The sequence below is a fragment of the Gigantopelta aegis genome, chromosome 3 (genome assembly GCF_016097555.1).
Source record: "Gigantopelta aegis isolate Gae_Host chromosome 3, Gae_host_genome, whole genome shotgun sequence".
Taxonomy (NCBI): Eukaryota; Metazoa; Mollusca; class Gastropoda; order Neomphalida; family Peltospiridae; genus Gigantopelta; species Gigantopelta aegis.
In genome coordinates this window covers 37,649,039-37,674,148 of record NC_054701.1, presented here as the reverse complement: position 1 = coordinate 37,674,148, position 25,110 = coordinate 37,649,039, and the positions used below count along the sequence as shown (strand labels likewise).

At 35.9% G+C, this 25,110-nt stretch overlaps 1 protein-coding gene across 1 annotated transcript in view; it reads right to left on the bottom strand.

The window, feature by feature from the left end:
- The window catches only part of LOC121368630 (coiled-coil domain-containing protein 66-like), a 31,204-nt gene that overhangs the window by 2,933 nt on the left and 3,161 nt on the right, over positions 1–25,110 (bottom strand). The window contains exons 3-19 of the mRNA XM_041493368.1: positions 24,872–24,897; positions 23,841–24,138; positions 20,655–20,736; positions 20,086–20,309; positions 19,430–19,554; positions 17,433–17,579; positions 15,861–15,933; positions 14,211–14,349; positions 13,215–13,311; positions 8,869–8,941; positions 7,831–8,102; positions 5,902–6,063; positions 5,004–5,148; positions 4,001–4,255; positions 2,024–2,770; positions 1,115–1,488; positions 365–451 (exon numbers count right to left, since the gene is read on the bottom strand). Of these exons, the coding sequence (XP_041349302.1) occupies positions 365–451; positions 1,115–1,488; positions 2,024–2,770; positions 4,001–4,255; positions 5,004–5,148; positions 5,902–6,063; positions 7,831–8,102; positions 8,869–8,941; positions 13,215–13,311; positions 14,211–14,349; positions 15,861–15,933; positions 17,433–17,579; positions 19,430–19,554; positions 20,086–20,309; positions 20,655–20,736; positions 23,841–24,138; positions 24,872–24,897 (3,326 nt within the window). The remainder of the gene's footprint in view (positions 1–364; positions 452–1,114; positions 1,489–2,023; positions 2,771–4,000; positions 4,256–5,003; positions 5,149–5,901; positions 6,064–7,830; positions 8,103–8,868; positions 8,942–13,214; positions 13,312–14,210; positions 14,350–15,860; positions 15,934–17,432; positions 17,580–19,429; positions 19,555–20,085; positions 20,310–20,654; positions 20,737–23,840; positions 24,139–24,871; positions 24,898–25,110) is intronic.

The window sequence follows — 25,110 nt, the reverse complement described above, 5'->3', positions numbered from 1 at the left end:
CCACTGGTCCAGATGTTGCAATGGGAGTTTGTTCATTTCTCAATGAAAGTAAAAATTATGTTGTCAGGAAACGTCATATTTAATGACGTCATTTTAAATGGTCAAGTTGTCTTACTGAGCATCATCGTTTATGGACTAAAAATAATTCAAAATAAAGTATGAACTTTTAGTGTTACTAATAGCAAGTATGCTTCAAATTTAATTATAAGTATTGTCGATTCACACAGTTTGTGGATGATTTTTTGTTGTTCATAACCTGATGAACGTAAAAGAAATAACAGACAATCCTTACTTAGCTTTATGTTTTCCTAAAAGAGAAGTGAAATGATACCTCAGTCTGATATCAACATTGAAAGCCACTCACTTGTTTCAAGGTTGAAAGCTGCTGCAGAATCAAATCCTGCCTCGCAGTGGGATGGTCCTTCAACAAACCAGGATTAATAAGTGGATTCTAAAATGTTAAAATATATTCATCTTTTACATTTATTAAACAAAATGTTTATGCATTATGATACATTTAGAATTACATGATTTAAAAATTCAAAGTTCAAGGGTGTCAGTGAAGTAAGTTTCAAAATTGCACTTTCTTGTAATATAAAATAATATATACCCCCCCCCCCCCCTCCCCCCAAAACAACAAAAGCAACACATACAAATGACTGTTAAAAAGATGACAAACTAATTTTTTTTTTAAAAGAAAAAAGGCTGTAAATAAGAAAGAAAAAAAGAAGAAAAAAAAGAGAAGTGAAATTCAGGTTTCTTACACAATGTATAGCTAACTAAATATAACAAAATAAAATCTCACAAAACAAGCTACTTCCCAAATTATCTCTGAAGTGAATTGCTATGAAGTATATCTGAAATATTCTACTACAATGCATCATTATCAGACTTTATTGGCTATAAAGGAGGGATGTTGTAAAATGCTCGACTGATGCCCAGTCAGTCTAGGATCAATCTTCATTGGTTGGCCCATTGGACTATTTTTCGTTCCAGCCAGTGCACCACGACAGGTATATCAAAGGCAATGGCTTTAAACTTTATTTGCTATAAACTGTATGACTTGCAAAATGAGGTTTTCATGCATAAAGGGCCCGTAACAGAAATATCTTACATTGGTATTTCTGACTGGACTCTTTCTAGGATCATCCTGCACATAATCCAACCTGCTGCCGAAACTGCCAGGAGCTTGGTTCTTGGTGTACGCTTGTCTGGCCTGCATCACACGAGTGGTCTCTCTGGAGAGGGGAATGGGATCTGCAGCCTTGGTTGGGTCGAGAATATCCGCTGTTCTGGTGAAGGGTATGAAGTCACCCCTGTAGATGGGATAGTCGGGGCCGAGGTCGGTGTAGTTACCACCAGAACCCATGTCCTGATCATCCCCAGCCAGGGGTTCATAGTTAGTGTAATTAAAACTGTCCACATTATAATCATTGTCATAGGTATCGGTGTGGCCTATTTTCAGAATCTCTGCCTGCTTACCTGGAACTTTAAATAAAATATTGTCAGTGGAAAGGCAGTATTAACTCCAAAACAATTTTTAAAAAGCATTTAAACAAAACGACCCCCCCCCCCCCCAAAACACCAAAAACATTTTAACCTTTGATCTTTTTAAAGGTGCAGCCATAACTATGGAATATCTTTGAAATCTTTGTCTATATGTTGTACATGTACACAAAATATTATCAATACAAAGGTGCCATTAGTGACATACTCTTCAATGGAAAGGTAATAAAAACTACAAAAGGATTCTTGAGATGCCAATACTGTCTACGTGATCTATTTCAAACACATCTACAGTCTGTCTCAAATGCAACGACTTTTTTCATACTATGGAATTTACTATAAACTATTTATTTCTGAGCCGATTGTTTTCTAAATTACACATAAAAATAGTGAGCTTTTGTTACTTCCAAAACACTTTTACTTTTCTTCTTACATCAAACCAAACTGAAATTATCTACAAAAAAACTTTTTTTGTAGGAGGAGGATGGGACAGCCTATAGACGCCCATTCTAATTACCTGTATCACTGCTCATTTTGTGTTTTAATGCAGGAACTGGAGGAGAATGAGATACTGGCATCTGCTGCTGCTGCTGCTGCTGATGTAGATTCCGGTCCGAGTTCTGCACGGGCGATGCTCGTCTTTCAGTAGGACGAGACTTGTGTGTTTTCCTGGGCCGGGAATCCAACCTTTCTTCAGAACTACTTTCCACAGGATTCTGCAGATTAGAGGAAAGATTTCTATCAGACTTCTTTGCCACAACATTGGCTGTCCTGTCTGGAGAATGTGACTGATCCATCCTGCGTGATCTCGCTAGCTGTTCATTCCTCTCTGGTGACTGATCCATCCTGCGTGATCTCGTTAACTGTTCGTTCTTCTCCGGCGAAGGATCGCGTGACTTGGAGTGTTTCTCCGAGGGAATTACGTCCTTATTGGCTTCCACAAGTGCCATGAGTTTCTGTTTCCGCTTCGCACGACGCACTTCACTCTCCGATTGTTTCATTTCATAGAAAGGGTCTCTCTCAGATTGTTTAATGACTTTCTTATTTTTCCTATTCTGATAGTTCCACTTTACATCACCAGGTTTTAATTTCTCTCTGTTTTTAAGCCTTTTCACGTCCCTTTTCTCTACTTCCTTTTTTACACTTTTAATTGGACCTCCTAAGTTCTCTTCGTAGAGAAATTGGCTCTCATATGTCTTTCGGTAGACAATTTGAACATCACTCGGTTCTCGGGCTAGGTTAATCTGAGACAAAACCAATCCATCTGGAATGAAAAATCAGATTGATATTTTTTAAAAAGCACATTCATATAAATACAGCAGAGTATAGATTTTTCAGATATGGGGCTGTTTTGACAATCCTGCTGAATATTAAGTGAAAAAACACAAGCAACTTAATTAAGTTTTCCAAAAAAAGATAAAGGCTGTGCAACTCTCACTGCAGAATTCTACTGCACTCCTGAAAAATTATGCAAAATAAAAAAATGTCTTAGCTACCATAATTTGATTTGATGTATGTTGATCAGCTTATAAAAAGTGCTACGATTCACTGTTTTTATTATTTGTCAGTATAAAAAGTCTGAAAACAATTATTTAGAAGTTAACAGACTGCAAGAATCAAAATTTTCTCATTAAATCCTTTCATGTAATATCTTGTTCCATTAATAAACCAACATAATTATTCTTACCTAATACAATCTAGTATATATTTTTTCATACTAGCAACATTATTAGGAAGCAAAATTCAGGTTCAGCTTCTACAAATATTAATATAACCAGAACACACTGAATATTCAGGCACTGCCATTCATTTTAACTTATTTTTCGTGCTTATATCCAATTAAGGTTCGAGTACACTGTCCTAGGCATACACCTCTGCTATCTGGGCTCTGTGTCCATGACAGTGGGTTAGTTGTTAATTGTTAGTGGTTAGTGAGAGAGAAGAGGGTGTAGTGGTCCTAATGAGTCATTAATACTCGCTATGGGTTGGAGCCAGTACCGGGCTGCAAACCCAGTACCGACCAGCCTTCTTTCTGATGGCTTAATCATGACACCACTGAGGCCGGTGCAGCCATTCCAAACAAGATGTATTTAATACGTAAATGACAGTCATTAAAAAGGCTCTATTGGTCGGAATCACATTACAATAGAAGCACACTCCGAACAGTGTTACGAGGTAAGGCCAAATAAAAAAAATATGTATGATTCTGGTAATATATGCAAAAACATTTAGGGTAGGGTAGATAGGTAGGCTATAAAAAAAAATTCTTTTTCTTCCTCAAATCTGTTAAACTAGTCTTGGCAAAGAGCAAAAAAGTAACATTTTAAACAAATGATGTGTCCTTTCACTGTTTTGAAAATCAGAACGTGGACACAAAAGTTTATAACTGAAGAAATAGGTAAAAAAATTAGAGTTGGTCGGGTAACCAGACACATTTAATTTTTTTGGCCCGAGTGATACAATGTACTGATAATATATATATTTTTTCACTAACCCAACGTCTGTGTACCAAAGTCTCTGCGCGGTGAACCTGGTTCACAATGCGGCTGGCTGGGCTCTCGATACCGACACGGGGTCAGCACTCGATCTGTAATGTACGGTTCGTGGTTGTACTGACCGAACATTATGTCCGTATTTCTTGTCGAGATCTCGGGCAAGTGTGTCACCAACTGGTTGTAACTGGTCCTGGCAGTCAGGTCCAGTTCTGGAATGTTGGTGCTTTCTATGTTCGCACCTCTGGGTGACATGGCTGCAAGAATGTTAAAAGCAAACATGCAAACAATGATAGTGACAGACTGTTATCGTCATATTTATAAACTTTAAACATAAACACTACTCAAAAATAAATAACTTGTTCTAAATTCCATAGTATGAAAAAAGGCATTCCCCGTTGAAAAGAATATAAGTAAAATAGTTAAATTGTGAAATTTTGCATAATTCCATCTCACTACAAAAAGGCTTTTATTGTGGAGAACACATTATGCAGTGTTAAATATGCTCAAATATTCACGTGGAAAACAGATTTAAAATCAAGTATTTTAATCTAGCAATTAGAATCTGTAAGATAAAATTGAAGAGATTAATTAAATTATTTTAAAGCCGGGAGTATTACAGTGGTAGAGCAATGGCCCGAGATGTGATATGTCTGTGAATTGTCTACCACAGTAGACCCACTTGGTTATTTCCAGTTCCAACTGTTGTTTACAACTGGCAAATCAAAGGTATGTAACGTCTTGTAGGTTGGTAAGAAGTCCTTACTGTCTTATGCAGACTTCCTCTATCACATTACTACTGTTACCATTTGTGATCTGGGACAATAAATTAGTTAAAACATAATTAAAAAATACAAAAAATATAATAATCATTCCATCTAAAACTAATATACAGAACAAAACCTAAATGCTAGGAACACACAAGTCGCCTGCCTGCTCAGATCATCATTTAACTTTATCTCAGTACAAACAAGGAAAGAATCTATACTATCGTGTGCTACACACTTTGCAACTGTGCCTTGAGGTAGCTGACGTCATGGCCTCCCTGTTCCAGCCGTTGCAGACGCCGCATCACCTTCTCGCGTTGGGCGTTCTCTCTCGCCTCATCCATTGCAGACTTCAACTGATCAATCTTGTGTTGTCGATCCTCCTGAGGAAGTGAGAAAAAGGGAACAAAATTACTAAACAAGCACAAATAAAGAATATACAAAGTCTTGCCTAACTACCAGTATATGCAATCTGAACCAATGCTTTAGGGAATTGATGAAAGAATCACAAAGGTAGATTGTGTTAAGCTTTATTCAAACTGATTGGCATTTGCTAAAACCTTTGAATCTGAATTCTAAGTGTGTCCCTTGACTTTAGACTTAAGCTGCTTAAATATTTTATAGTGCTGTTTGTGAGCAGTGATTTAGAGAAAGTGATAAGCTATATATTTGTTGAAGATTACAAGCTTAAGATTAATGTCATAAAGTGCATCAGTTAATTTACATTGGCTTCTTTGACTAAAAAGGTTCATTTTAATTTTAAGAATGCATAATATTCAGCCTCAAATTTAAAAGTTTTTGTTTTTTTCTAGTTTGACAACACTAGAGCATATTGATTAATTAATCACTGGCTATTTAATGTCAATCATTTGTTAATTCTGACACAAAGATCAAATCCGCTACATTTTTCCATTAGTAGCAAGGGATTTTTTATATACTTTCCCATAGACAGGACAGCACATACCAGTTGTGGTACACTGGTTGGAACTGTAAAAATCCCATATGGGTGTGACAAAGTACTATCAATAAAACCTGAAACAAAGAGTTACTTATTTATAAAGAAGAGACCCTGATATTATTAAATGGTACAACAAACAAAGCAATGAAATCAACATCAAACTGTAATATATATGTACCTCTTTATTTTTCAGTTTGTTTTGTTCTTCTTCGTACTGTTTCTGCAAGACATCTCGTTGTTTTTGCAGTTTAAGCTCTTCCTCCATTTCTTCCAGCCGTTTACGTTCCCTTTCCATATGTTTCTGTTTCTGCTTTTCCTCTATCTGATGTCGGACAGCATCCTACGAAAGTAGCAGAAACATACAAATAAAGTTGCAGTGCTCTACATTATGGAGTGAAAAGGTGTTGTGGTGTAAACTTAACAACACCAAAAACACACCAATTGGTGCTTCTGACATTGCTGAATAATACTTTAACTCACATGCCACTTTCACGACAGTGACATACCAAGAAAAACAAAATGAAAAAAAAAAAGAAGAGGAAAAAAGTATTGTTACCTGATAGCAAAAAAGAGGGAATTATGCCATCTCACATACATTTCATTGTTATTCCACAAACAAACATGGTTGAGTGAAAAACACCCTCAGAATAAAATAAAATACTTGGGCTTTATCAGTATTAACAGAAAAACCCCAATATCACTTCAAAATACCAGTCAAAACTATTTATTTTAACATTCTAGATACTGTAAGCGAGATATATGACCCGACATCACACAAGCCAACACACTGCTGTGCATTAATTAATTTATATTTCCCGCCATTTGGCACATGTGACTGACCGGAAATAATAAAACAACAGGAAATAACTTTGACCGAGATTAATAATGGCTGCTTTACTTCTTTTTTTTGTGTGGAAGGAAGGAAATGTTTTATTTAACAACACACTCAACACATTTTATTTACGGTTATATGGAAGGAAGGAAATGTTTGATTTAACAACGCACTCAACACATTTCATTTATGGTTTATTGGCGTCGGACATATGGTTAGGACCACACAGATATTGATGGAGGAAACCCGCTATCGCCACTTGATGGGCTTCTCTTTTCGATTAGCAGCAAGGGATCTTCTATATGCACCATCCCACAGACAGGATAGTACATACCACAACCTTTGATACACCAGTTGTGGAGCACTGGCTGGAACGAGAAATAGCCCAATGAGTCCACCGACAGGAATTGATCCTAGATTGACCGCACATCAAGCGAATGCTTTACCACTGGGCTACGTCCCGCCCCCAGTTATATGGCGTCAGACATATGGCTAAGGACTTGTGTGAAGAAATCCTTGGATTGTTTTTGTTGAAAAGGTGTTTTTGGTGAGTATTTTCAATAGCAAAACATCACAATCATTTTGTGGAATTGATAGCTGATTGTGACAGCTAATTTGATCATACATTTGACTGTTTTATGAACAACAAAAATCATGAAATATTGGGACATGAATCATATTTTGTTTCCAAAAAATGTTATGGTCAGTAAAGCACAATGATTGGGAATAATGGTTGTAAATACAGGACATCTGGCCACATATGTGCATAAATAAACACGACTATCAATTTGTTTTGCATAATTTTAAACAACATTAACTACTCTTAACTTGATTTTTGTCAAAAATTAATCCAGCAGTCAGAAGGTTAAAATATCAAGGGCAGATAAGGCAGGGATAACAGAAAATGTACCCAATCTCCCTCTAGTGGCAACCGCATCCAACCAACATTCTTTCCTGTTGTGCAAAAGTTGGCTCATGTTCTTTACCCACCCTCCACAAAAAATCCTAAACCTGATAATAAATCACCCAAAATAAATAAGTGACCTATAGTCCGTCCCATCCTCTTAAAAAAATATTTTTTGTAAATAATTTCAGTTTGGTTTGACGTAAGAATAAAAGTAAAAGTGTTTTGTGTGCAATTTAGAAAACAATCGGCTCAGAAATAAATAACTTGTAGTAAATTCTATTGTACAAAAAAAAGGGTGTTCTCCGTGGGAAGGACTATAATCTAACATTTATCTCACAACTGATGCTGTAGATCTCGGCAGCACTTACCTGGTACTCAAGATGCCTCCTCTTCTTCTCTTCCAACTCTCTGTGAGTGACTGGATCCAGGACAATGTGCTGGCCACGCAGGTGCTTGCACATCTCATCAGTTTCTAGACTCGTGGCTGGATGTGGGGCACTACTGGTGCGTCCTGTGACCTCGCCATCGAAGACATCAACAACCGGAGGGCCGTGACTGGACCTCTCGGCCCAGTGTTCAGCCATCCTCTCTAGCTCCTGTTCCTTCATCTTCTGTTGATTCCTTTGCTCTATCTGCCTTTCTATAATACACAAACGGGGAATTATCCTTGCTGTCAGTATTCTGACCTGCAGGGATCCAATTTAAGAATTTGTTATCTTTTTGTAATTTTAAGCAGTCCTCTACGCTATCTTTTCCATCTAGGAGCCGGATGGCACCCGCTTCTAATTTTTATACACATGGGATGAAACGTTTTAAACACCAAATGAAAATAATGATCGCATATGCGACCAAATTGGTCACAATGTAGAGGGCTGTTAATCCTGCCTACAGCGATTTTAAACCAGTAACTTTTTAAACAAACAAACACAAAATTAAAATCAGATATTATTCCTTCAACAGATGGAATTAATTTTTATCCGGCAGCAAGACACGGTCATCAGTAAAGACCGTGACCTACAGCAAATTATATTGAAACTAATGTAAATGCCTTCCATGCCGCTGTTAAATTCAAGCCCTGGGCCTAGAAGTTAAGTTCAAATATATGACTTTAAAATCAAAACCTTGATAAACTTGCTGTCCCCAAATTTGCTGAATGTTTGCAACATCATTTTGGACATATCAAAGTATGTTTAATACATTTTAATATTGAGAAAATCTAATGCCTTAGCAAAACAGTAAGAAAACTGTTTTAACTAACTTAATTTTACTAGTCATCACTATAAACTTGAATTCTTTGCCCCATGTATTTTATTGATTGGCAGTTGAAATAAGATCAAACCCCACATATTTTTAAGGTTGTTATTTTTTTTTGTCACTGCATATAAATTTTAAAGGTAAAATAATACCTAAATCTTTAAGATATTTCCTTTTTTCTTCTGCTTTCAATTCTAAAATCTTGGTATCATTTGGTGTTCCAGACTGAAAAAAAAAAAATCAACAAAATTAGTAACAATTTTAAAGAAAAAGACTTATCTCCTGAAACAAGAAAAAAAAAGTATTTTGATAGAAACAATTAAACTTTACATTATACAAATATGTATATATATGTATATATATATATATATATATATACAGTCAAATCCACTTAATTGCATAGCCCCGGTGCGTGTTAAATTTATGCCAATAACCGGTATAACCGATTATCCGATAGAGCCCCACTTCCAGATTATAACCAACGGTAAACTTTACAAATGCCTTGTGGACAGTCTATCTTACTCTTAACTGCAGAAAATTGTCTGAATGCCGATACATGTATGTGTTTTACTTGTTTATACATGTATTTTAAAATAATAATAAATAAAATAACAGTATAAATTTTGTAAGATCAAATATTTTTAATTCTGCATTGTTGTTATAAATCTGTAGTTGTGTTTATTGTTGTTATGTCTAGCTACTAATATTCACGTTGCAGTTTGTTGCACACAGCTTTTCCACAGTTCACACCTATTGTTCTGAGGGGTGTTGAGTAGTGAAACCGTGTTACTTGGCAAAGCTCAATTTCCATGTGCAGGCGAAATATACATAGCTTAAATTAGCAACTGTTAATTGTCAACCGATTTCAGCTACAGTGTACTAATGTTACAGTATATTTTGTTGCAGATGCTAATGTGCATTGAACAAAATATAAGAAGCGTAGTGTTTATTTTGCTTATTTAATTAATTAATTAGAAAATTTGAAATATTTAATAATGAATAAAATTATTAACATGATGTAAGCCAGACCTGTACCCACTCCTCCTCCTGTAGGAACCGGGGGAAGAGACCTGTGTCTGCCCCTTCCTCCCCCCACCCCCACAAATGTATGTGGGGGGGGGGGTTTCCTATTCCATATACAGATTAAAATCTGGCTTCTGCCTCCCCCCACCCCCCCCCAACTAGACGGTGTCTTCCCCACTCCAGATGTCATACCTACAGGTCTGTAAGCATCTTATTCTAGAAACAAAGACCCAATATGAATGTTGTAAAAATAATTTATAATGAGTTAACAAATTTTTTATCTGCAAGCCTGCTGTAAGTTCACGAAGGGTCAAACCTCTTGAAAGAAAAACACAAACGATTCAACTCAAATGTAATAACATGAAATCAAAGTCCCCCCCCCCCTCAATGCAGTGTAACAATTTTCAATTTCAACTTATTTTCGTGCTTATATCCAATTAAGGTTCAAGCACGCTGTCCTGGGCACACACCTCAGCTATCTGGGCTGTCTGTCTAGGACAGTGGGTTAGTTAGTTGGTTAGTGGTTAGTGAGAGAGAAGAGGGTGTAGTGGCCATACACCTACCCAATGAGCCCTTAAGAACTCGCTCTGGGTTGGAGCCGGTACTGGGCTGCGAACTCTGTACCTACCAGACTGTAGTCCGATGGCTTAACCACTGCACCACCAAGGCCGGTTCAGTGTAACAGATTAAAACATTGTAACACTTGTCAATTTCACTCTGGCTGGCAGTTGCTTTGATGTAGCCTTTCCAAGTGAAAAACAAAAATGATGTTTATTTCTTTCATGGGGCAAGCCACTTGCTATCACATAGACTGACTGTAAACTGTTGAGTGGCTGTAACAATGAATTAATTGACAACTAGTAATACACTGAGAAGGCGTGGACAAATGGATTAGTTCATAGCTATGAACATTTTACCTCAGACATGGTAAGTGTCTCTCTGTTGAAAACAATGCCAGTGATGCGGTTAGTTGCAGTTTCTATACGTTTTTTTAAATTATTGTTTTAACATAAATAAATAGCAGTGATAATTAATGTTAACTTAACTTAAAATACGGTGGTTCAAATGTTACATACAAAATACAGTAAAAACTAATCATATTTAATTATCTTTATTAAATTTATTCTAGGACACAATTGCCGTGGCCAAGTCTATCTTTCAGTGTTATCAAAGGCTTTAAGCTAACGCATGCGCACATAAAAATAACAATGGACTATTCCACAGCTTCAGGGAGGTTTTTGTGTTCTGTCAACATAGTTTCGTTGTCAATATTGTTTTAAGTAATTTAGTAACAAAGGGCAAATTACATCTGATATAGACAGATAACAATTTAACGTGTCCATACACCACAAAGGTTTCTAACACGCCCATCCAGAGTCCGACCTCCGATAAGATCGGTGGGCTGACTCGAGATGGGGGTAGGATAGAGTTGAAAATGGGCAAAATTTTGAAAATAGCTATTAGTAAAAAAATTAATAGAATTTAAAAAAAAAGAAAAAAAGAAAAGAAGTTACAAGCCAAAAATAAAAAGAATTGACTGCTCGGCCGAATATTTATATAATTTGGAGCATTTTAGATGGACAGTCCAAAAATAAATAAGAGAAAGAAGAGAGGATCGGACTATTTAATAATATTAAAAAAAGAATAATTTCGACATAATTTTGAACGGAGGTCTAAAAGTTTAAAGTCCGATCTATATGGTCCGGGCCGGGGGGGGGGGGGGGGGGGGGGGGGGGGGGGGGGGGGGAGTTTAAGGTGGGCGGAATTTGGAATACGAATTTAGTAGTTAGGTCAAAGACCTAAAGCCAAAATGAGCTCATTCATACAACTCATGTCTGGACAAAAATTTAAGTCCAAAGAACAAAATTAGAGTGCTCGACCGAAAGGGTTTTGAAGTGATTTGAGCAATTTAGATGGCTGCCAAAATAAAATGTGTCGGACTGTTTACAAAAAAAAAATTAAAAAAATTGAATGCCGGCCAAAATATTTAAAGTCCAACTAAGCCCTTGGAATGGATGGCGACTATGGGGACGAGATGAAGGGCTTGGCATTGAGCTGTGGCACCAGTTTCCTCCAACGGTGGGCTAGCAAGGTCTTAGCTAGCTCAACGTAATGGGCGCCGGCGATGATCTTCAGTACTCTGTGGACGGTGTAGTTGTCTATGTCTTCGAAGAGTATTCCCTGTCTGTAGAGATCATCTCGGCGCGACATCACCACAAGTCCAAACTTCCCGTCTCGTAGTTCCATGGCGTGGATGGCACACTCAACTCTGTCAGGAAACTTCTTAAAGTTGCCCTCAAGAATGCCTCCCGGCAGTGAGCTGGTGTTCGAGGTGTCCCCGACCAAGTATCGAGCATACTGGCCCTTGATCTTGGAGATGGCTAGGCTCCAGGCGGCGTCACTGCCTCGGGCGGTCGCGGAAGGCCGGGCCTTGGCTGGCTGGTCACTACTCGGTGGGGTGACGGCCTTCCGCTTTGCAGCAGCACCATCCATAGGGATCTTGGCAGAGCCCCCCGGGGGTGGGGGACTTGACGCCTCGAAGGGGTTGGAACGGGAGACGCACGCCGTGGAGTTTTGCAGATCGGTGTGTTCAACTGCGGCGTCGACTGGTCCACTGGCTCAGTATGTTCAGATGTATCTGCGTCGGCTGGCACTGGTTCGTTGGGTCCCGGGGGTGGGGGCGGCGACGCAGACAGGACCGCCGCCAGTTTAGGTCCCCACTGAGCCGTCCCTGGTGCAGGTTTCCTCTTCCTCCTTCCTCTTCCCTTCCTCTTCGTCGTGTTTGTTACCGCGTTGCCATACACCAAAGTCACGGTTGCCCGTGAGCCAATGTAAGCGACGTGGTACTCCAACAAAAAGCCGTAGCTTGCAACAAGTGCCCCCAGGTTGGGGGGGGGGGGCAACTCGAGAGAGCAGAGCGACATGTCTTTCCTCATCGAAGGCATAGATCGGAGTGTGATTACATCTGAAATCCTGCCATCAAGACTTAAATGATGCAATAATGGTCCAGGATTACTGCAATAAACACTTGAACACATTGCTGTAAGCACTACGATGAGTCTTCTTGCGTGAGATGTCAACATTGTACATCGCCAGTTTTAGTAACCGCTTTTACTTTTTCTTCTTTTAATATTAGTTTTTATTGTTTCTGTTTCTGGAATTTTGTAGAATTTTTTGGTTTTTGTATGCAATTAAACGATGTTTTTCTTTATAAAGCTATTCAAATATGCGACATAATTTGTATTGATTTAATGCTATTTGGTTCTATACAAATAACCGATTTATGTTATAAACCGATAAGCAATAAAGTGGATTCGACTATATATATATATATATATATATATATATATATATAAATGTGGTACACCGATGACCTGGCTTTACTCTCAATATCATTAATGAGGTAATAAACTAACATTCAGAGAAATGTGTAATACTGTCACCCATGCAAATGTTATTAACGTTCAAATCTTACCCCAACAGGAAAAGAAGACCGGATGGCCGGAGGTAGATTCTGGTCGTAGTCCACAGCTTGATGATGTGAAACACCAGGTACATTATCTACATGTGCTCTAAAACAAACCCAGAACAAACACATAGTAATTACATTACAAAAATGATATTTTTAATTGTATATATGTAGGCATTCTAGTGGGTAAGAATATGCTTCTCAAAATTAGCTAATACTTTCGTGATTAAATCACTTGTATTACAACAGAATTTCTAACAAGTGCAATTATTCACTTTATGAAATATATATGAAAGAGTGAAAAAATAAAAAATAAAAAACAAAAACAAATAACCATTGCCTATAACAATACATTTTTTTTTCCATCAAAATATTATAGAATAACTTAGGGAGTCAACTTGTAACAGGGTCATACAATTATGATTGCTTTTGGTATGATATAGCAGGTTTTCATTGTTGAATAATGCCAAATGTTTAACCTCAAATATGTTAATTTGCCTATTTCATTTTTTTCAAAACTTAATTTTTTGGCACAGAATCGGTTTTGGTTGTGACATGTGTTATAAAATTGAAAATGTGTCAACGGAAAGACAACAGTCCACTTATAAGCTAAAATATCAACCATCTATGTTAGTCGGTCTTTGTAAAGACTCTACCGAGACATGCTGATTAACTAGACACGGTTGATAGTTTACATATTAAAAACCCATGAGTAATGAATTCTGTTTATCCTATAACACTTCTAAAATACCATCTTAATTCAATGTTTAGTAAATCAATTATAAGGTCACATTTAGTGGTAATTTGATGCCATCACAACTAGCACAACTGTAGTTTGATGTTATGCACTTTAACTAAATCTAATCAACACATTATGCTCAAGTGTTCATGTTTGCTGCCATCAGAATATACCTATACCTAATATTGTAGTTTTTTAATATATCAAGGCAAGACAAAAAAAAACCCGAAAAATCATTGCCAGAGATCCCTGTTTTTGTGTACCGTTTGTCTTCCTTCTTCATTTCCTGTGATGGCACCTCATTCTTTTGACTGAAACGATCAGCCCAGTCATTTTCTGAACTATCTCGCAATCTTTCTCGGCTCAGTAATTTTCTCATTCGCTGTTCTTCTCTCTGCTTCTCTATAACACAAAATATAATATATACATTAAAAACATATCCTTAATACATTGAGTGAACAAATACCCACAAAACAAAAACCCAAATAAAATATATAATTCTAACTAAAACATTTGGCTAAATGAAATGAAGAAATGGAAGTTTAAAGAAATTGCTAGAATATTCAAGATTATTATCTGTGAGGTACCATCAATCCCAAATAATCTCACATAAAAATACATTGTCCAAAGCAATATATGAGGTGATTAAAGCCGCACGCCCTAGTTCCATCCAGCGAAAATAAATTATAATTTGGTTAATCTACAAACCTGTAACACACTTAGATCATGTTTTTATCAAATGGAATGAAAAAGCAGGTTTTATATCAATAAATACCATGGGAAATAATTTGAAAGTTAGTATTCTGATGTCACCAGTAGATGTCGCTCGAAGCACAACAATGCCTACGTCACGACAAATTTCACAGAGTGCGCACAGACATGGGGTGCGTTCCTTTCACCTCTCCTGGACATGTTCCAACTGTTCTGTACTGGTTGTATCCCCTCTCCAGATATCGTAAGACTTAGCAAAATTATTGGCTTTAAGGGTTTGTAATGTTTTGTATTGAGATACTTACTTGTCTGAACTTTTACTGTTACTGAAAATGTTCACAAACTGTGAAGAAAAATCTCACAAATGAACAACAAGCAAACAACAACAAATCGGATGTCGATTGCGCGAACTGTGCACGAGAAAACAAACCGAACCAAAATGATACGTGGTATACCAACGTCTGTGACGTTTATACAGGAAGATTCCCTCTAAAAATAGATTGGACCTCACCTGCTTAACGTTTTTTTCTCGAGTGCATGCGGCTTTTTAAGAAATAAAAAAAATGCATTTCGTGGTTTTACAAACATCAGGATTACCAGGATTACCAAAAAGCACTTCAGGTGAATGGAAATGTGTATTCTAAATAATAAAATGTAAGTAAAGTGCAATTTTATTTGTGAAAAAATGGGTTTAATAGCAAAAAACAATGCCGTAATGGTTAACAACTAGCCGTAACTAGGGCGTGTCCCTTTAAGTAAATGTATGATAGATTTCTGAGTATCTACATTTCCTTTAAATCATTTGTATATTGGCAGCACTGGTGTTTTAGACACGTTTAAAATGAATTATTAATTTTTTAATTTACCAAGACAAAATAAGACAAGAAATATTTAAAATATATATTTTATCCACTTCAATAAATATTTAGAAACAAAAAACAAACACAATAAACCTGTTATCAAAGTTATTGAAAGTTGAAAATGATTATTTAGAATTTAAAATTACCTGCCAATAACTGTTGAAGAAGGAATTAACATAAAGCTACCAACTTGAACATAAAATTCATAGAATATTAAAAGCACTATTTTAAATCATTAAACAATTATTTTATTGAAAACAGCAGCAAACGTAACCATTCGCTGTACATTCTAAAATGAATTACAATAGTATATGTTGTAAATCTTTATATCATTTAACAAACCTAATTCCTCCAACCATTTTTTCTTTTCTTGATCCTTTGATGTATTGTATCTATTTTCATCAGGAGCAACATGCTACAAAAAAAAATAAAAAAATAAACAGCAAACAATGAAGACAATCACAATTCTTTTTATATTTGTTCACAAAAGATCAGATCAGATCAGTTCAACACTGGATCAATTTCTGTATTCCTATGCAGTTTAAAAAATATGTATACAGTGGATTCTGTCCAAACCAGGGCACAATATTTCACGAGAACCGTTGTTCTGTTCACGTGTCAGTTACGCAACTTTAAAATCATGAGAACCGCTAATCGATTAGATGGTGAACAATTACATGTACATTCTAAAATTAGTAATGAAAGTGAAAATCAGTTTGTTTTTGAAGCACCAATGTAGCACAGACTCATAGTTTGTGTTTTAGGATTAGGTAGGCCTAACTATATTCTCGTAACCAAACAATCGGTTACCTAAGTAAAACTCACGTGAACTGACTACCGGTTACCTAAGTTGTTGAAATATTGTCCCCTGCAAACCTGCATCTGTCTAGACTAGATTCCAGTGTAAACTGACACAAATTTAAAAACCCATCCAGCAACCATTAATCTATTATGACTAAAACTCTATTTAAACCTGATGCCGTCTATTCCGGAATTTGGATGCAAATTCAAGAACAAAAGAACTTTTTATGCTGTAATTAGCTCTGTGTACAATGGCACATGATTTTACCTGAACTGCATTAATCGCATCTCTTTGAGGGCTTAATATAGACAATGAACTGCACCTGCTGCAACAGTTGTATGCAACTTATTATTCGGGTAAAGTGATCACGAGTCGAACACCCTTGCTGTTTTAGATACAACAGATATATGGGGTAAAATATGAGATTTTCAAATGACTGTAACTTGGACACATTTGCTTTTTAAGTTGTACAGCACATCCAAATCAAGCTCACCAAGGAAGAGCTTATGTACTTTTGTTTGTTTTATTTTGTATATGTACAAAAGGTGAAATGTTAATAAATAATCTGACTGAATGTCTGTCTTTATCCTAGTGTGCTCGCTTGTCACTGATGATCCGTCTTATTTCATTGGTTTCTTTAATAGTTAACACAAATATCTTTCAATCACTAATTTAAAAGCAATAAAGCAAACATAGCTCTGACAAATGTCAAACACACAGTTCAAACCTTTGGTGAATATCACATTTCATTTTGTACATATTGTAACTGGGGAAAAAAATCTCTTCATACCGGCATTCTGTGTAACCAGAGCCCATTTTGTTGGTCCCAAGTGAACCTGGTTTAGATAAAGAGTCCACTGTATATATAATTCTGATTTCTTTGTGCATTAAGCTTTAAAGGGGCATTCTCAAAGCTTCAACTGTTATGATATTTCACTATTTTGTTACTATATTTACATGTATTTGTAATAAAAAAACTACAAAATTGCATCAATCGTACATATAATCTTTGCACAATTAAGTCAAAAATATCAAAACTGTAACATGTAACCAAACACAAAGGTCTCTCTACGTGGTACTGTAATACAGAAAAATCCTGTGACTTTACTCACGCCAATAACCATTGAACTTCGCATAGCTGGTGGTGGTATCTTTTCATTCTCAGTCATCTGCGCCCCACCAGACTGGTGACTCTGGTCGTTATGTGAGTCTACATGTTTAGTAGACACATCCACTGTGGACGTAGTTTTAGGCTCCTCCTATAAATACATTACACATATGATACAACTGTGAAGGTCCACTCTGTATACAATACAGGTTTCTTAATATTTATCAGGATCATTTCAATTGAAAGGAATAGAACCTGTAAAAAGTTTAGGATTCATTATAAGTAAAATCAACCTACATTAACCTTGATGTCTTAAAAGTATTGCACAAAAGACCAATTTATCATCCATTAAAGGCTTTTGTAGGAGATATTGCCGACACTATAATTTGCGATATCTCCTGCAATATTCTCCTAGGAGATATCACTTCTTTTGTTACGTCACTGTGTATGTTTCAGCGCTAAACCTATCATTACTGACATCATCCCACTGTCATTCTGCTAGTTAACAAGTCTACCGCTGCCAAATATAGTGACATTCGACCCACATTACTGACATTGTTTACAATGGTCGCAAATGAAAAGAATGATAATGGAAGATAAAAAGAATACCCCTCTCGTGTCTTGTGATATCATAATGTATCAGCACTCGTTGATAAAAGTATAAAAATCCTCGTGTTGATAAATTATGATATCATAAGACTCTCTGGGAGTATCCTCTATTTATGCTTAACTTAGTCCATGAAAATTAATAACATTATTCACTAATAAATGCAAACTTCAGGGTGTAGATACATTTTTTAAAATGTACTATGGAGAGAACTTGAGGTGTTTTCTCTTTCATAGATACTTCACCTGTCCTCAAGGGTTCATATCCTCCCAGGCCTCCCCACTTCCAATTCTCCGTGCAATTCACTCAGGAAGGGGTGCACAGTAGAAGATTTTTAGGCCATCCCATTGTCTGTGGGGATGTTCGAACCAGACTACTATCGTTAGGGGAATATGCATTGATAAGGACAGGTGAAGTTGAATAGAAATATTACTGCTGAATAGCCCCATATGTAATCTAAATATTTTTATAACTCCATCAATAATTAAGTACAATATATCAGGTTTTTCTGAGATTAACCCTCAAAATGTCCAATGCTAATATCCAATCTTGCAACTATAGGTATACAGGCTCCCATTTTTGTATGGAGGCAGGCTTGCTTTTGCTCAAATCTGGATAACCTTTATTCATATTAGCATTACATGGAAACACATGATAAAAAGGTCTCAGGTTATCACATTTTGCCCGAATATCTGTATCATATTTTCCCAAATTTGAATTCTTGCTCTAGAACAAGTTTGCATTTGGTGAACTGTTATTAATTTTCATGCCCCTGTCTCGTACCGTATGCATGCAACACACAATCCACTATTTTTGAGTACTTATTTCAGACTATTCATGGAATCACACTCCAACATTCCAACAACACTGTTATAATATTTGCATGAATATTATGTTATGAATTAGCCAATTAACTATCATGTTTTTAAAACCAGTTTCTTTACCTTTCTTTCATTTCTATGCTTATATCTAATTAAGGTTAAAGCATGTGCTGGACACACACCTCAGCAACTGGGCTGTCTGTCCAGGTTAGTTGTTAGTGGTTAATGAGGACCAGCCTCGGTGGTGTCATGATTAAGCCATTGGATATAAGGCTGGTAAGCAAAGGGTTCGCAGCCTGGTAGTCAGCTCCCACCCAGAGTGGGTAGGTGCAAGGCCATTACACCCTCTTATCTCTCACTAACAATCAACAACTAACCCAGTCCTGGACAGACAGCCCAGATAGCAGAGGTGTGTGTGCCCAGGACAGCATGCTTGAACCTTAATTGAATATAACCACGAAAATAAGTTGAAATGAAATCAAAAAGGTTAATGAGACAGAAGTTAGTGTAGTGGCCATACACCTCCCCAATGAGCCATGAAAGCTTGCTCAGATGCGTTAACCACTGCACTACTGAGGCCAGTGTATTTTTACCTTGTGTTTTACTCAAGTCAGCAAAAACCTGACCGGTCTCAGTGCGCAGTGGAGCTCCAGCACCCGGTCGACCCCATGGATCATAGGCGGGCTGAGACGTCTCACCTAGAGTAAACACAGAACAAAAACATAAAAAACAAACAAAATATAATCCATAACATAGAAATTCAAATGTTCAAAATATTATTGAGAACAACCTGTCTACGTAGTCATCTTACAAAGCATCTAGCATGAATTAATATGATTTAAATTTTGTTTACTTAATTACAAAAAAAACAAACCCCACCAACATTGAAATACTGGTTAATTTATTGAGTATTCTATATATAATTATGTTGCAAAATCAAGATAGATTACACCAAGCAATTCCCACAATTACTTTGATATCAATCCATTCTGCATGTTCTTTTTACATTTACAATGCTTGAATCTAGTATCATTTCTCCTACTGCCTCTCTCTCGTCATCTTTGGAACTTATGTTAATAAGCACTTAAAAACCATCAATTAAATTCCTGAACAGAGGGGGATCAAATACTATGACATTTTGCAACTCCGTCACAAACTCTATCACCAAACTACATCCCACTACTAAAATAATTAAATGACACTGTTGATACAGAATCTCTGCCCATTACCTCTCTCTCGTGCCCACTGGAGGCGTTTTTTCTCTGCGACAGTCAGATGAGCCCATGGAATTGGGGGAGGCAGTGATATTTCAGATTCAGAGTCCGCTGCGGTCTTATCTACTTCTTTATCCTGCTTGTCCATTTTCTTGTTATCACCTTCCTTTTTATCACTGGGTCCTTCTGTTTTGTTTTTATCTTCCATTTCATTAGGTTTCTCATCTGATTTTGTCAGCCTGTTGCAATAAATGTAATTAAAAGTTGTTAGCATTTTAACTATACGAAATAAAAATTACTGTCCAAGGATTGCATGGCTCATCTGTAAATCACAAAGCAGGGATAAAATAAATTAAAATGTAAAAAACAAACCCAAAGAGACAACAACCATCCATTAATGGTTACCGACTCACATCACCAACAATACATTTAATTTCATCATAGATAATTTAAAATATGAGTGAACTCAATTTTAGTTTTATATCCTGCAGTATTTAAATTAAAATACACATAGCTTGACTGACAAAACAAATTAATTCCAATAATAAGCTAATTAATATCATGAACTAAATGCTAATATTTACTCTGCTGTATTTGGATCAACATTTTCTGACACTTCCACACTTGAATCAGGCTTTTCAATCTTGAGTTCGTTCGATTCATTATCTGGAAAAAACCCCCCAAAACCAGTAGTTATAATAGACATTAATAACAGTAAAATATATGAAATTAATTGGCATGTGTTTCAAAATGAGTGTTTCAGAGGTTGAGACTACTAACATATTGTTACTGACAGAATAACATAATTATGATTAAAATTCTGTTCCAGAAATTACTGTATTAAAATTTAACACCTCAGCACAATATCCGACTCTTGACAGAGATAATACAGGAAAAATGGACAGAATCAATTAAGTTAGTAACTGAAAATGAATTCCCAATTTTTACACTTATATTTTTTAAATTTGTGTTATAATTTTTATTTCATGCTCAATCAATGCTATAATAATTTATTATATCCTGCCATTAGCCAGAGTACTCTACTGTTCGAGGGCTAGATGGACATTTGGATGGTTATGATCGCTCTCTTCTGCCAGAAATAAATGTATAGCGACAACATGCGAAATGGCTGTCTACCACACAGTAGGCAAAGATTCCCGCATTAATACAACAACAATTCTATGTTTGATGTTAAATACCTTTATATTGATCATATTCGAGTTTTCCAATAACAAATATTTCACACAGTAACTACTAATACACACACTACAGGAAGAAACCCGACAGCACCCCTTTCAATAATGTTCTGGTTAAATATCAGGTGCTGATTGGTCTCTTCCTGTAGTGGTTCCGTTATACAGTTATCTCTGGGCCAGTGCTTATAAAACTCAATCTCAAATGACATCACACACATACAATATGTATGGCGTTGTCATGACATTAGTGGCTCAGACTTTATTAGAGTCTTGAGTCCAGACTTTAAAAAGTTTTATAAGCACCAGGCCTGGTGGCAGAGAGCGATCATAACTGTCCAAATGTCCGTCTAGCTCTCAAATGGCAGGGTACTCAGGCTAATCCTCAGGCTATTTATTCTCGAGTGCCTAATAAACATAGGGGCTGAATAAGCATAGGGTCTGGAAAATGTTCTAAAATCAATTAAAAGTAGGGTGCAGAATTAGCATAGGGTGTGGAAATTACAAAAAAAAACAATGAGTAAAGTGCGGAATTAGCATAGGGTCTGGAAATTTAGCTAAACTGTAAAAATTTACTAGTAATGAAAACAATTTGGTTTGACATAAAAATAAAAATAAGTGTTTTGGAAATAACAAAAATACATTATATTTGTGTGTACATGTGTACATGTAATTTACAAAACAAGCGGCTCAGAAATAAATAACGTGTAGTAAATTCCATAGTATGAAAAAATGTGTTCACTATAAACATATGTTTCTATTATCGAACTGTTAAACTGTGTCACTGTCACACACAATTTATTAAAACTGTGTGTTTGTACATTTAAATGAAATTATGATAATTAATGTGAGGTGAGATTGCAGCTTTGAAAAAAAATCCAAAAGTTCCATGCAAGAAAACCAAAACAATCAGGGTGGATGACAGCTCGCTAGATTCATCTCCTATAGTATATTTAACACATGGTCAATTATAAGAAAACGTAATTTTATCAACTTAATTTTTACCTGTATCATTCTTTATTTTTAAAGCATAGGTGGGGACACTTATGATGCCAGGGGCTGGCATGCATAAATCTCAGCTGAAGATTCACAAACAACTGTGGTCATCGGCCACGCGTTTAGGGGATGTAACTCTGCCTAATTTTTATCGCTAATTTTTAATAAACTCTATTTGCAAGTAAAAATAAAAAGGTTGAGTGGAATTTGTAATTAAAATGAGTGGAATTTGTAATGTCAAAAAATATATATAAAATGAGGAAAGAATGTAGATAAAGTTTGGGCCAGTTCCCCATATCCTAAAGGAACTGTACTTTATCTACTCTAGTATACATAGCTTAACAAAAAGTCATATTTACCTTTAAGAATTCGGTACCCCCGTCTTCAATGTTTGATGAAAAGATGAAGTATTGAAGTGTAATTGATTAATTTATATAAAGTGCTTGCATGAACTGTTGCAATGATTTACAGGCGAGCACTCAATCGAACGCATCCTAGAAATTTACCCAACCGAATAAAACTGAACCGAGCCGAGCGATAAAAACAAAATGGCGGCCAACAATGTTCGGAAACGTGTCTTTACATTTTGTCGTAGAGTAACATACTTTGTTGTGTCTTAATGGTTCAAATGATCAATTAAGCAGAAAAACAATGTATGTATATTAATAAATAAATAAATGTATTATCTGACCATAAAAGTTGGCATTTTATTTGACAACCCGGAAAATTGTAAATTCTGTTTAAGATTTGCAATTCCGTCCGCGATCACGGAATCGGTACCCCTAATAGAGGCTATATGTAAGCATTTGATAAATTAAGAATTGTAATAAGCGCTGGTGCCCCATTAGCGTAGGGGGTTAAACAAATTTTAGATGTAATTAACATAGGGTGCTGAATAAGCGTAGACACCAAAATTTTTTCACAAATTTAATAAACGTAGGTGTACGTTTATTTGGCACTCGAGAGTAATACAGGACTTGGAACATTTTATGTCAATGCTGGTGTTACACACTGTTCAACTGGCAAAGAACTTACTAGGTCATTTTAGTATGTTATGCTTGCTTGCTGTAGATATGGAACATAATATGTGAAAATAAAGATAATAGTATACCCATTTGATTTTAGCGTTGATTACATAACAACTATTTCTGGTACTGCCAATTTTCATGCTGCTTTTTTTAAAAATAACTCTCTGGACATTTGCAAACTAAATGAATAAAGTGAAACATTCATTTAATGTAATTTACATTTGTGAAATTTAGGTGTTTCTGTAAATTCATATGGCAGAATTTCACTCCTTCAGATAAGAAGGAAGTAATATATAACATGTACGTAAACAGGAGAGTAGGCCTTTGATGTACCAGTTATGAGGCACTAGTAGGGGTAAGGCAAATAAAAACCTCACCTGAATACATTGAAGGGAATCGATCCTGCAATCCATCTCACCTCAGGTGAACATTCTACTACTGAGCTACATCCCATCCTACCCACCCACTCCCAATCTCCCATAAAATGAAATAATTGATCATTAGATGTAATAAATAAAAACCTGTATAAAAAACACCCATAAAATTAAATTACCAATATTAATTCGAAGACCTTTCCCTTTGCCAGCAGCAATTTTGCCCACTGATTCTAATATGGCATTAAGTTGATCTTGAGTTAAAGTCACAGTTCCCTTCTCTGCCTGGTTACTGTTTGATCCAAGTTTCTTATTCTCGTTGAATTTTTCTCGATTTCTTTTTATGAAATCTTTTCGCTTCTCTTTTTTCTCTTCTTTCTTCTCATCATTTTGCTCTTCTGCATTTTTATTATTGTGGAAGTTTTCATCTGCAGGTTGTCTTACTGGGTGTCGAAGATCTTTGCTTTTGTAGCCATACTGTAAGAAAATAAATGTGTCCTTTACGTTGTAATTTATTACTAAACAAGAGTATTTGTGAGGTACATGACATGCCTGGAGCACATTGATTAATTAATCATCGGTTATTGGTAATTCTGACATGTAGTCATCAGAGGAAACCCGCTACATTTTTTTTAATGCAGCAAGGGATCTTTTATATGCACCATCCCACAGACAGGATAGCATATACCATGGCCTTTGATATACCAGTCGTGGTGCACTGGCTGGGTGTTAAATAGTAGGTCTTGGTGACAACACACCGCCATCCCTAGTTGTATTTGCATGCAAGGTTTGATGATCCTATATGAAGTGATAGGGAGATATAACACCGACAAAGATTTCCTTTCAGTGCTGTAATATGTGAAAAGTAGGTTGTGGTGACCTAATTATGGTACGTGTCACACTGCCATTCCAAATGTACTTGCATTTGTTTCATGATCATATATGAATTGACTGGAATTTACAGATGGACATACAGACAACATTATATCATAATATGACCCATCAAAGACGGGCATATAAAAACTACAATTATAAAACAGATATCCACATATTATTTTTTATTAAAAAAATATTTTAGATAAACCAAAATCTCAAATTATAAAATGTATTCGAGCAGAATCTAAAACTACTTATTATTACATGTAAATATCTACATTATTTACATGCAAATACATAAAAACAAAAATGTCCAACAACTGAATCCACTCACTTTTCTTGGCTTCTTTTGTTGTTTTTCTGAAAAATAAATAAAACAAATTAAGTACAAAACGCACCTGGTATATATAAAAAAATCATTTGTATAGGGCATCTTATGTATCAATAACCTGCATATAAAATGTCAAAAACATTACTCCTTTGACATATTATACACATTTTAAAAATTTATTTTGTAATCTCCCCATTATGTATGATATCACCCCAGATAAAAAGTCAATGAATAATATATAA